Source organism: Plecotus auritus (assembly GCF_963455305.1).
Source record: "Plecotus auritus genome assembly, chromosome: 5".
Classification (NCBI taxonomy): Eukaryota; Metazoa; Chordata; class Mammalia; order Chiroptera; family Vespertilionidae; genus Plecotus; species Plecotus auritus.
Window position 1 is genome coordinate 155145996 of NC_137776.1, and position 12046 is coordinate 155158041.

The 12046-nt window shown below is 47.5% G+C and overlaps 2 protein-coding genes across 7 annotated transcripts in view; one reads left to right on the forward strand and one right to left on the reverse strand.

The window, feature by feature from the left end:
• The window catches only part of UBAP1 (ubiquitin associated protein 1), a gene marked incomplete at its 5' end in the record, with an annotated part of 46895 nt that extends 45398 nt beyond the window's left edge, over positions 1-1497 (forward strand). For all 6 annotated transcript variants that reach the window (XM_080671236.1, XM_080671240.1, XM_080671239.1 and 3 more), the window contains one exon: positions 380-1497. In XM_080671236.1, the coding sequence (XP_080527362.1) occupies positions 380-520 (141 nt within the window). In that variant the 3' untranslated portion in view covers positions 521-1497. The remainder of the gene's footprint in view (positions 1-379) is intronic.
• Positions 1498-2799: 1302 nt separating this feature from the next.
• Positions 2800-12046, reverse strand: part of KIF24 (kinesin family member 24) — a 63359-nt gene continuing 54112 nt past the window's right edge. The window contains exons 9-12 of the mRNA XM_080668224.1: positions 11562-11671; positions 5285-7504; positions 4039-4132; positions 2800-3515 (exon numbers count right to left, since the gene is read on the reverse strand). Of these exons, the coding sequence (XP_080524350.1) occupies positions 3375-3515; positions 4039-4132; positions 5285-7504; positions 11562-11671 (2565 nt within the window). The 3' untranslated portion in view covers positions 2800-3374. The remainder of the gene's footprint in view (positions 3516-4038; positions 4133-5284; positions 7505-11561; positions 11672-12046) is intronic.

The following is a 12046-nucleotide window of genomic DNA, read 5'->3' on the forward strand; positions in this document are numbered from 1 at the left end:
GACTTACAAAGCGTACTTTTGGATGACTGGGAAGATTGTCTGTCACTTTGCCTAGCCTGCTTCTGGGTTCAGTAGATTGCCTTGGTGGAAGTGTGAATGTGGGTGGTGGGATTGGAACAAAGGTTAGTAAGAGTTGGCGCTGTGGCATCAAGCTGTCGGTCCCAGCTTCTTCCATAGCCCTACTCTGCTAGGGAAGCGGTTGCCAATCGGTGGTCCGCAGACCACTGGTGGTCCGTGAGGTCCGAAAGGTTGGCGACCATTGTGCTAGGGGACCTCAGATGGCTCTGGCAAAGGATACAGACCCCCCCTACACATATTTCTCCACTCGGCTGTGTGGCCAGACCCCTTATTTTAATCTGTACTCTCTTCTGTCCCTTAGATGCTGGAGTTTCTTCAGTTAATGAGCAAGTTTAAGGAAATGGGTTTTGAACTGAAAGACATTAAGGAAGTTCTGCTCTTACACAACAATGACCAGGACAATGCTTTGGAAGACCTCATGGCTCGGGCCGGAGCCAGCTGAGACCAGGCCCTGCCTAAACCCTGCCACAGAACCACCCCTGCAGGAGGCCCTGAGGAGCCCACCTGTGGGGAAGGAGAAGGGGCACACGTCCAGATTTTTTTTGGGGGGTGGAAGGTCAGGCGTGGAGACTGTTTGCTAGTCTCTATGAGCCTAGGCCCTGAGCTGGGGAGAAATGGGGGAAGATTTGGGCATATGGCTCCTTCCATATTAAATGTATTTGTATTTTGAGAAGTGTCCTTCCCACCTTGGCCCTCCAGAGAGATGTCTCTGGTTTTTCTGGGGTATGTCCTCAGCTGAAACCTGGGCTGGCTGCCAAAAGGAGCCAGGGAGAAGCGGCAGGAGGCCCAGTCTTATTGCTGCTTTGGGGCTAGTTGCTTCCCTCCCTTGTATTGGTGGACTGAACTGTAATACAGGTTGAGTGCAATTGAAAGGTTCTTCCAGGGTTTTATTTTCCCCCCCCTTTTAACAAAGTCTCTTAGTGTTACACTGGTTCTGCAATGTCACTGAGGTGCAAAGAATGCCCTTTTCCCCATGGGGCCCTGAGTTTGCCTCTTCGGCCAGGCAGTTACCATGCTTCCCTGACCCAGCCTGTTTCTTTCGGGCTTGGTTTGGACCACAATCCTTGGGGGCTACCAGGATTTTAGAGCCCCCTGCTCTAGGAAACAGTTGTCACATTAAGGAATCATTGGCCCCTTCCCAGCACATTGAGTTGGGGAGAAACAGGCTATGATTTTGTTGCCCAGCACTAATTCCACCTCAGTTCTCTTTGTAGAACAGCCTCTCCCACCAGTCCCCTGCTCTAGGATGACACAATGAATAACAGCTAGTCATAGAAATCAGTCTCTGGTTTGTTTTGTATTATGCTGTACATCATTAAATATCTAAATACGAAGGATATACAGTCTTGATGAATCTAAAGTAATTTGCTAATAACTATTTTGATTCTTCAGAGAAAACTAATAAAAATCTAAAAGGTATGTCCCGCTATCAACTCCTTTATTGCCAAGGGCTATTTTACGTGTGTGTGTATGTGTGTGTGTGTGTGTGTGTGAGAGAGAGAGAGAGAGAGAGAGAGAGAGAGAGAGAGATTTCCTGCTTAGATTTGCTTGCTGGGGATGAAACAGGACCTAACCACTTTGTCACTTCAATACTTTCTTCCTACTCTAGGCTTGTGGGACCCAGGATCTGGCCCTCCAGCTTGCCCTGGTTTGGGTTCACAAAGGCAGGCCAAGAGGAAGACCTGTTTAAACCTGACCTAGCTTGGTCTCTGGACCAAGGACATATGCCTTCCTGTGAGACTGGCTGTTGAGGTGAGACAGGCTGGGTCTTTGGGGTAATTACCCAGAAATGAGGAAGAAGTCCCTCTTCCTGTGATCCCAGACGTTTATGTACTCTGTACCACAGGTAGGACTGGATGCAAACTGCTTCACCAGCTCTCTCAGTGGTGCTACTGTAGCTGATATAACTAGATTTATCCCTAAAGTTTCTTGTCCTTATACTTAATATTATCCTATAGTCCCTCTTGTGCTCTTGGGTGGAGGTGGGTTTAATTCTTTTAGTGATCACTTAAGGGACCGCAGAGCCTTTGGGCCAGGAAGCACCAAAGTGGAAAGAGGCTGCCCCCTCGTGGTCAGATCAGGCGTGGCCAGAGGTTGACAAAAGTTGACAAAGGGTAGCGGGCTATAGGCCAGAAAGCCAGCTAGCCCCTCTTCTTTTGGCCTTTAAAATTAATTAAGCCCCCCTTTTAAAGCCATTAAAAATTCTTTACCTGTAGGCAACTAAAACTTTCCCAGTATAATGGTTGTCAGGGCCAAGGCTGTGACACACGAATCTTGATTTGACCCATGGTGGCCTTGGTAAAATGATGGCCACCTGGAGGCCACTTTGCATTTCTTGTCTTAAGCTTCTTCCTGCTAAAATGATAGCAAGCAGAAGATTGTGTGTAAAAATTCTGCTTCAGAGTCTCAGACTGTTGACTAAAATACTCATTGCCAAGATACTGAACACAGGCTATTTTGAGAAGGGGGAGTAGACCAGGGTTTTCTGGATGAAGGTGAGCTAGGAGATGGACTTGCCTGAGAACCACCAGCTCTTCAACTATTCCATGAGTGGGTGTGGTGGGTGAGGAGTCTCAGATTGGAGCCAGGAAATGCCAACAGGATTATGAGGGCTTTTGGGGCTTGTAAAAGGCTGATCATCCCAGCAAAAGGCAGAGATGGACAAAGAACTGGATTGCAGGAAGGGAGAACTGAAAGCATAAAGTCTGTCTCACATCTTCTGCTGTTAAAGAAAGACACGGCAAGTCAAAGTTTATTCATTTTACATTTCAAAAGCCAACCTAAAGCCCCAAATAATGGGGCAGAGCTTACCCTGCCCCTGCCCCTGCCCCAGCCCCACTAGCATCAATGTTTTAGTTTTTGGCTCAACAACAGGCACAGAATCCATCTGATAAAGCTCCTGGGCTCAGCATGTTATCTTCCCCAGCTTGTAACCTCTGGCCTGTAGGTTTCCACTGACTACCCATACTCTTAGTTTCAAATTCAGAAACATCTACAGGGTTATGTATGTTTCTACAGACCAGGGGTTAGTAAGACAAATTCTCTTCCAGCCTCAAAGAAAAGTGAGGGGCACATTAAGATGCTCTTGCACTTGGAACTGAAGGATAGAGGCTTGTCCCTGAGAGAGGAGCTGGGGCCCAGCCAAGGCCACGTGTGGCCATGGAGAGGCTAGCATGGGCAGGACCAGGGAGTGGGTTCTGATATCTGCAGGGATGATCTGGCAGAAGCTCCTCCAACCCCTGAGAACCTAGCACAGGCTGTTGAGCTGCCCCCACCACCCCATACTGGATTTTGCTCTAAGACACCACTGTCCTCTCAGGGGCCTCAGACAGCCTATGGCAGGCCAGGTATAGCTGCAGCTGGTTCCTCAGACTCTGGATGCACTTGGACTTCAGAACCATGATTTCATCCAACTGGGTGACAAAATCTTCAAAATCCTGAGATAGGAAACAAAGGACAAATGGTGCTGTTGCTGGTCCTCTCCCAGATCTGCTTTTTTCTTGCAGGAAAACTTCAGAGCCCAGGCCCTCCAGCTGGAAAACCTGCAGCATAGTTACTATGGCACAGGGTGGGTCCCACTTCTCTGCATTTGGGACACTTTATATATAGACGTATTTTTCAAGGTAGGGGGTGTTTTTGTAGAAGTACTTCTAGTCTGCAGGTGGCTCACAGTTACTGTCACAAGGAAGGCCCCAAATAAGCCGCTGGGAAGGCAGAATGGTGAAGGATAGAGGCCAGAAGCATTTTAGTCTGGGAATGGGGAGTGTAGCACCTCTCCCACCTGTCCTTGTACTCCCTGAAGCTATCCCAGAGGAGTACAAGAGGAGGCCCAAGGCCTCAACAATGGTTAGCGTGTGGCGCCGACCCTTACCCCACACCTAACCACAGCAAACAGCTGACTATCCTACTACTACAGACTAATTGCCAACAGCCCCTGAGTGTCCAGCCAAGGCCACTTACATTAGGAGCCAGCTGGCTCATCAGTGTCTCCTCTTTGAAGCCCAACTCGGCCATTTCATCCAGCTGTTCCTGGTGTGCTCGGATGACCACCTGCCTGGGAACACCAGAGGGGATGCTGTGAACCTCTGGGCCTCCCATCTCTCCTGGGTAGCTTTTAGGAGCTGAGCCCCATTTCCAAGCCAGGAGCTGGCTCTGCCCAAAGTGGTCAAGGCTTTGACAAGGACCAACTCACCCGACCTCCTCCCCCCTCACCTGTTCTCAGGACTTGTCAAGAGACTAGGAAATACCAGTGAGAGACAGGGGCTTCTAGAGCTGTCCCCTACCTCCCCAGGTACACTAAGCTTCTCTGCAGAAAGGGTCAAGGCAATGCCACTCCAGCTGGCATACTTGGCACAAGGTAGAGCCTGCTGTCTAGCCTGCTGTCATTTCTACTTCTGGGGGGTCCAGAACTAAAACATGGTATTTGACCTAGAAGCCAGAGGATCTGCCTTTTGTCAGACCCTACTGATGGGTAGAGACCACGGAGACAACAAGATTGTCTACCGAGGAGAGGCAGACCGCCCTCACCTGTATGCCTCTGTCCACAGCCCTGGCCTGAGCAACAGTGAATAGCAGACAGACAGCTGGCCTAGGTAACAGGAGCCCCAACAAAGGGCTGTAGCCTCATAAAGGAAGTACTTTTTCACCCTGCCCTCCAGCTCTGAGGCTTCTGATACTGTGAGGGGGTCTGCTAGATTCTCCACCTCCTTTCTTTCGCAGCCTCTAAGGCTGCTTTCTCATCTCTGCTGCACCATCCACACACAGTATCCTTTGGGGAAAGTAGCACAATAACAGCCCCACCCCATGTTTACTTTCCCTATCTTGGGGGTTACCCAACCTTAGCTTTGAGGGCACAACACCACAGCTAATGGGTTGCTGGGCAACACTTCTGGGAACACAGACCCAACAGAATGAAGAGGATTCTGATCTCACCAGAGGCCTGCTTATGGGGACAGGTCCTCCCTTCTCACATCTGTTTTCCGAGGCAGAGGGTCCACCCACCCTGGTAGGCCTGCTCCAATACGTTTTACTCGTATCAGGTGCATCTAGACAGATTTCCTTGAAAAGCTGAACAAAGCCTTTATCTGGTTGCAGTATAGCTCTGACACAGCTAACCATAGCCATTCCTAGAATAGGTAAAACATTAAACTGGGGTGGGAGAGGGGTGCCAAAGAAGCTCAAGTCTCAGGGAGAGAGTCCAACTTACTGTGCGTGCCCCAGGGTGGGCTGATGCAGTGTCCAGGCAGTCTTGGGAGAGCAGCTGGGAAGGGGAGAGCCTGGCCTTGCTAAGCACCTTTGGATTGGCCTATGTTTGAGCCAAGCAATGTCCTCATTGTAACAGGGCAACTTGATGGAGTCCATGGACAAATCCAGCTCCTGCCAACCGAGCCCTGCCAGATGCTTTCTCTCCTGAACCCAGGGCTGCTCAGCCACATCACTGCTTCCTGTTTGTGGGGTGGGTGCAGGCTCACAGTGGGGTCCTCCTGCATGTATGGTGGGGAAGGGCTTTCCTGAGAAACCCTGGGAACTGTTCAGTTCTGTCTCCTCAGCACTGGCATCATACTGTTCACTAGCCACGTGCTTCAGGGAGAGAAGTACAGTCTCTCTGCTCTGGTTGCCCTCTCCCAGGTCAGCCTCCCTGTTGGGCAGCTTGTCAGGTGGGTACTGACGGATGGGTGATGGGGACAGGGCTGGCAGATTAGCACCAGGCTTATTGTCAGGGGGAGATGATGAGAGCCACAGGTGCCCACTTGTCAGAGACATTGGCAGGACTACCTCTTGATCACCAGATGACACGGTGTGGCCCACAGCTGGCCCCTCTGTGCCCGCTAGGCTGTGTGTAGCCCCATCCTGGGCTGGCTGGTTCAAGGGAGGAGGGCCCTCATCGTCGGGGTTCTCCAGGAGGGACACAGTGAGGGGAGCCATCAGCCCAGAAGCAGATTCAGAGCACATGCCCAACTCCTCTTGAGAGTCTTCTCCTTGGAAAGGATGACTGGTTTTCATGGTTCTGGTTGCCACATTTAGGCTGCCTTCACCGAGTTCCTTCAGAGGTGTGCCGACTGTGTCTCTTTGGTCTGGGGATCCAGCAACAGCAATGAGGGATAGTGAGGAAGTGAAATCTTCTTCCTTCAGGGATGGTGAGCTGCCCTCAGCCTGTCCAGGAACGTCACTTCTGAAGGCATCCTGTTTGAAATCCGAGGCTGAGCCACTGCCTCTTTTCTGGTTATAAACAAAGTCTACCTGTGAGCAGTAAGGCTTCTCTGCCAGTATGTCTCTGGGAGAAGGCCCTGAGGAGGTAGAGTCCTCTTCTTTGCTCCAGTCCAAGGGCACTTTACTTGGGCTGTGGCCATGATCACCTGCTGCTCTTCTGTGGCTTGTGGGATTCCTGGCGTACATCCAGCTTCCAGTTAGATTCTTATCATCATCATCTAATCTGGGGCTAAAAAGCAGACTCTGCCGCCTTTCAGGACCTTGTTCTCTCTGATGAAGGAAGAAGGAGCCTTCGCTATTCTCCAGGGTGTTTCTGTGCTTCGTGGTCCTCTGACTGGAGACATGTGAGAAAGAATCTTCACTGAAATCGCTGTCATCAAGGTCCTCAGCTTGGGCTCCATCATGACTCTCAGAATAAGAGTGCAAGGGAGGAGGGGTCTCATTCTGGAGCTGCCCCTCTTGGGGCCTGTACTGGCATAAAAGCCTTTCTAGTGGTTGGTACTTTAATTTCTGTTGGAGGAGTGGTGGCTGCTGGAACTGCTGGTGATAAAAGCGCAAATGTTCCTCCCTCTCCTTCTGATGTGGAGGGATGGTGGTCCAAGCTTCAGAGGCAGGCCTAGCAAGTTCGTCCCCCTTGCCGCCCTGACTGTACTCTGCTAAGTGGTAGACATTGCCAAAGGAGAGCGCAACCCGTGACACAAGCTGCTTCTGCACTGGCTGCACAGTTTGCACTTTCTTGCACTTGTTGGTCAGCTTACCATGCACCGGGTCTTGTCCTGGGCCAGGGGCCCTGCTTCCGCACCCAAGGGTAGTTTTGTTGCCGTTTTGATTTTTCTCAGAGCACAATGAAGCTGATTCTTCTTCCTTTTTTTTGGCTGACTGTCCAGACTGCACAGTTCCTTTGACAGGGCTAGTCTGAATGACCCACTCTCGAGGACTCCCTCTGGAACTGCCCTTTTTACCAGAGACTTTAGGTACAGAAGTAAAAGGGATGTTTGGTGAGTGGCTGGCCAGAGGATGCGCTTTCCCTCTTGTGGAGCCAGATGCCACCGTGAGTGACTGCTGAAGCCCAAGCTTGACTTTTTTGGGAGAACACTTATCCCCTGACAGGGCCACAGGGGAGTTCTGAATTCGTTTTGGAGAAGAGTTTCCAGATGTCCGAGTTCGACTGGCAGCTGAAGTGCAACATTTGGTGCCTTTCTTTAGTTCTTTGACCCTGTAAAGGACCACTTTATGTTAAATGTGATTCTTCGTGCTCTATAATTCCTTTTCTACAACTTTCAGGGAAACAAAACCAAAACAAAGAATTACAAGGACTGGGAGCCCTCTTTACTTGAACAAAAAAGATCAATGTCTTCTCTAAGGATATAAACATGCACCCAACATTCCATAATCAGAAGTCTTATTTTTTTATTTTTATTTTTTAAATATATTTCTTTATTGATTTCAGAGAGGAAGGGAGAATGAGAGAGAGAGAGAGAAACATCAATGATGACAGAGAATCACTGATTGGCTGCTTCCTGCACGACCCCCACCGGAGATTGAGCCTGCAACCCAGGCATGTGCCCTTGGCCAGAATCGAACCTGGGACCCCATGGAGCCAAGCCGGCCGGGGCCATAATCAGAAGTTTTAGAAATCACCATGTCACGGACAGGCCAGAGGAGCTAGTATCAGAACTTCACTACATCCACGCAGGACCCACTCCACGCTTCCTGAAGGTGGGCCAACTCAGGAGCTTCATGTCTCCCACTCACCCACTCACTATTCCACAAACTGGGCCCTCTTTTCCTGAAAACCATCTACTTTCAGGTTTCTGAGAAAACGACACTTCAGGAAGCAAAAGCCTTATGGAAATATGCAGGCTTGTGTTAATACCAGTAAGGGAAAAATGACCTATTCCCAGGGTTTCTCAACCTTAGCACTAGTGGTATTTGGGGCCAGGAAATTCTCTGTTGGGCGGGGGTGGGGCTCTCCTGTGCACTGTGGGATGTTTGACAGCATCGTTGGCTTCCACCCACTTCATGCCAATAGCACTTCTCCCCAAGTACGACAATCAAAATGGTCTCCAGACATTGCCAAATGTTCCTAGGGAGGCAAAATCGCCCCCAGATAGAGAAATAGAAAACCATGCTCTATTCCACAGAGAAATTTAGGAGAACATAGAAAAATACAGAATTAGTTCTCTGCTAGGATTCAGTTGCCAAGATTAAAGTCTCTTACTCTGTAATACTTAACACAAACACTATAAAAATTAGGAATTACAAGGAGACTTCAAGTAAAAATGTAATTCTCCGGTGGTTGGAGGAGTGGTGGCTGCTGGAACTGCTGGTGATAAAAGCAGATTCCGCATTAAAATCCCCTAAGAAGGAGCAGTACTTCTGCCTGGGGGCTCCTGGAAAATGTCTTTTCCATTGCTTTGATTTTAATACAATCCTCCATGGGGGCTAAATGACCCCTCTGACCATTTCTGAAAACCAAGATAGTAAATCTGACACTGAAACTTGATTTAGATTTTCCTTTTAGTCTGAAAAGCAAGGCTAGCAGATAACACAGCTAAGCCAGGAGATGTAGCGAGACCTGAACTGAGTCCACGGATGGACCTCTGCTTAGGTGTTACAGTAGGGCATGCATACTTACTGTACAAAGAATGGGTTGGCAGGTGCCACAGCAAGTCTAAATGGTTCCAAACTACTTCTTGTTATTAAAATCTGAGCTATTTTAGTTTCATTAAGAAATGAAAATTCCTCCTAGGAAATATTTCTAGAAACCTTAGTGCCAGAAGAATCTTATAGGTAATTTGGTCATCGATACTAAATGCTTCCAATATACTCTGCCTGTGACCAAAGTCACTCCTGTCACAGAGCTCTCTTCTGATATACGTGCTGGGGTCCAGCTGGAACTTTATTTTTGGACTGCATAGCAACATTTTTCTAGTATGTGGAGAGGTGAAAATTTTAAAACAGAGAGAGGAAATTTTAAGCAATAAAATCATCCTCATTCTATGTGTGCATAGATTATTGCCTAAAATTAGGCCTCATCTGAGCATATAAAACAAATGGTTTTCATATTTATTTTCAATAATTTATCAGACTACTTTGAAAGGGAGAGATTGTTTTTATTGTACTTTTTCTATTCTTTTTTTTTTAACCAAAATTATTTCAAATTATTTCTCAATTGTACTCAGTACATCCCCTATGATGAAGGGTTATTTCCAGCTTCCTTTACTGAGCACTGAGAGGAATGTCTGTTCCTAATGATGAAGTTCAAGCAATTGAAACGATGTCTATGATTTGGGGACTGGGTGGAGTTATGAAACAAGACCAACTTAGAGTTCATAATTGTTGAAGCTGGGTAATGAAAACAAGGGGGAGAAGAACTTCAAGCTATAGTGGTTTTATGGAAACAATTTTGGATCATCACGCATCTTCTATCTGATCTCAGTTTGTGAAGTAGCCACTTTCTTCTAGCAGGGCTAGTGTGCTGGCATTAGGAAAACCATGTAATAAAAGAAACCTCCTTCAGGAAACTTATTTGGGGGACCTACTAATATTACTACCGAAAGTTAACGTACACTGAGTCCTCACTACTGGGCATGGTGCTAAGCTCTTCATATGTATTACCTCATTGGTTCCACATAACTGTTATGTGAGGTAGGTGCTATTATTTCCTTTTGGAAGGAAACGGGGCTCAGAGAAATTGAAAACTTGTCCCAGGCCACTCAGCTAGCTAGTGGCAGAGGCAGGGTATTGGCCCAGACAGTATGACGCCAGAGCCCAGTGTTGTAACCACTTTATAAATGGTCTCTCTTATTTAAATGAGATAAAGTACACAGAAGGCCTCACTCAAGCCCTGACACTCAGGAGGAGCGCCTCCTTTCATTCACAAATATTTATTGTGTATCTACTAGGTAGCAAGTATTGTCCGGGCAACAGAGATACAGTGGGAGAAAAAGATAGGTAAGGGTCCTTCCTGTTTTCATGGAACTTAAATGATAGCTCATCTTTTCTTTTCAATGAGTTTCATAAAATGCCATGGATATTAAAGATTCTTCAACAGTAATAATAGATTTCCCTCAAATAGTTTGTTAATCTTGGAGACAACTCCTGAGAGACTAAAGAGAAGGATGTAAGACAGAACCAGGCAGCAAAGCAGCCAGAGGAGAGGATGGTAATGAGAGCATCTTCACCTCCCCTAGGAAACACGTGTCCACAGGGTAAGAGATACTAGGTCTGTCAACAGCTTCTGCCCTTCTCTGGGCCTCAGTTTATCCTTCTATAACGTCTGGGTTGGTTTCTTCAGTGGTTCTCAACCTTTCTAATGCCGCGACCCTTTAATACAGTTCCTCATGTTGTGGTGACCCCCAACCATAAAATTACTTTCGTTGCTACTTCATAACTGTAATTTTGCTACTGTTAATGAATCGTAATGTAAATATCTGTGTTTTCCGATGGTCTTAGGCGACCCTGCTAGCGGTTCTCAACCTGTGGGTCGTGACTGTAGAGCAGCCGTGGGCAAACTATGGCCCGCGGGCCGGATCCAGCCCGTTCAGCTGTTTTATCCGGCCCGCGGAACTGAAAGAGCGGAGGGTTCTCTTGCTCTCCCTTCCGCTCCTTTACTTTGAATTTATATTAGTTCACACAAACACTCCATCCATGCTTTTGTTCCGGCCCTCCGGTCCAGTTTAAGAACCCATTGTGGCCCTCGAGTCAAAAAGTTTGCCCACCCCTGCTTTAGAGCCTAAGACCATCAGAAAACACAGATATTTACATTACGATTCATTGACAGTAGCAAAATTACAGTTATGAAGTAGCAACAAAAATAATTTTATGGTTGGGGGTCACCACAACAAGAGGAACTGTATTAAAGGGTTGCGGCATTAGAAAGGTTGAGAACCACTGTTCTAAGTGCTTCTGTTTTGACAAGTAATATGTATTATATTTTATAATTAGGGCAGAGGCTAGTCAGAAGATTCTACTCCAGAAAAATATTTCAGCTCCCATTAGCCATTTAAAGGCTACTGAAAAAGGGAATGTGTCACCTTCCTCTTGTCACAGTCACATTTGTAAAATGCCAGGGCCTACCAGATCACATTTTTCAAATGACCAAGTGCACAATCCCTGATGGCAGTATCATTTCTCCAAGAACAGACTTGTGGACCTCAAGGTCAGATCTCTGTTTGTGAGAGACAGACAGACAGACAGACACACACACACAAACACACACGCACGCACGCACGCATGTGTACATGACCTGCCACCTGAGAAGGACTCACCGGTCAGCATAGCGCAAAGTATTCAGAGTGTGTTCAGTGGCAACGTGGCTTGGTGAGATGTTGGCGATCATGCAGGTTTTGGCATTGCCGATGAAAGAGTCTTTCAGGACCTGTCCAAAACAGAAGGTAGGCCAATGAAGTCAACTAACAAAGGGCATACTGACCATTGTATGCAGGACATTGGGCCACAGTTCCCCTGTCTACAAAAAGGCAATTCATAAAAGAAACACAAATAATAAATACAAAAAAAGGTACTTCGCCATTAATAAAAGAAATGCAAACAGCCCGGCCAGTGTTGCTCAGTGGTTGAGCTTTGACCTATGAACGAGGGGTTCACGGTTCGATTCCTGGTCAGGGCACATGCCCGGGTTGCTTGATCCCCAGTAGGGGGTGTGCAGGAGGCAGCCAATCAATGACTCTCTCATCATTGATGTTTCTATCTATCCCTCTCCCTTCCTCTCTGAAATAAAAAAAATATTAAAAAA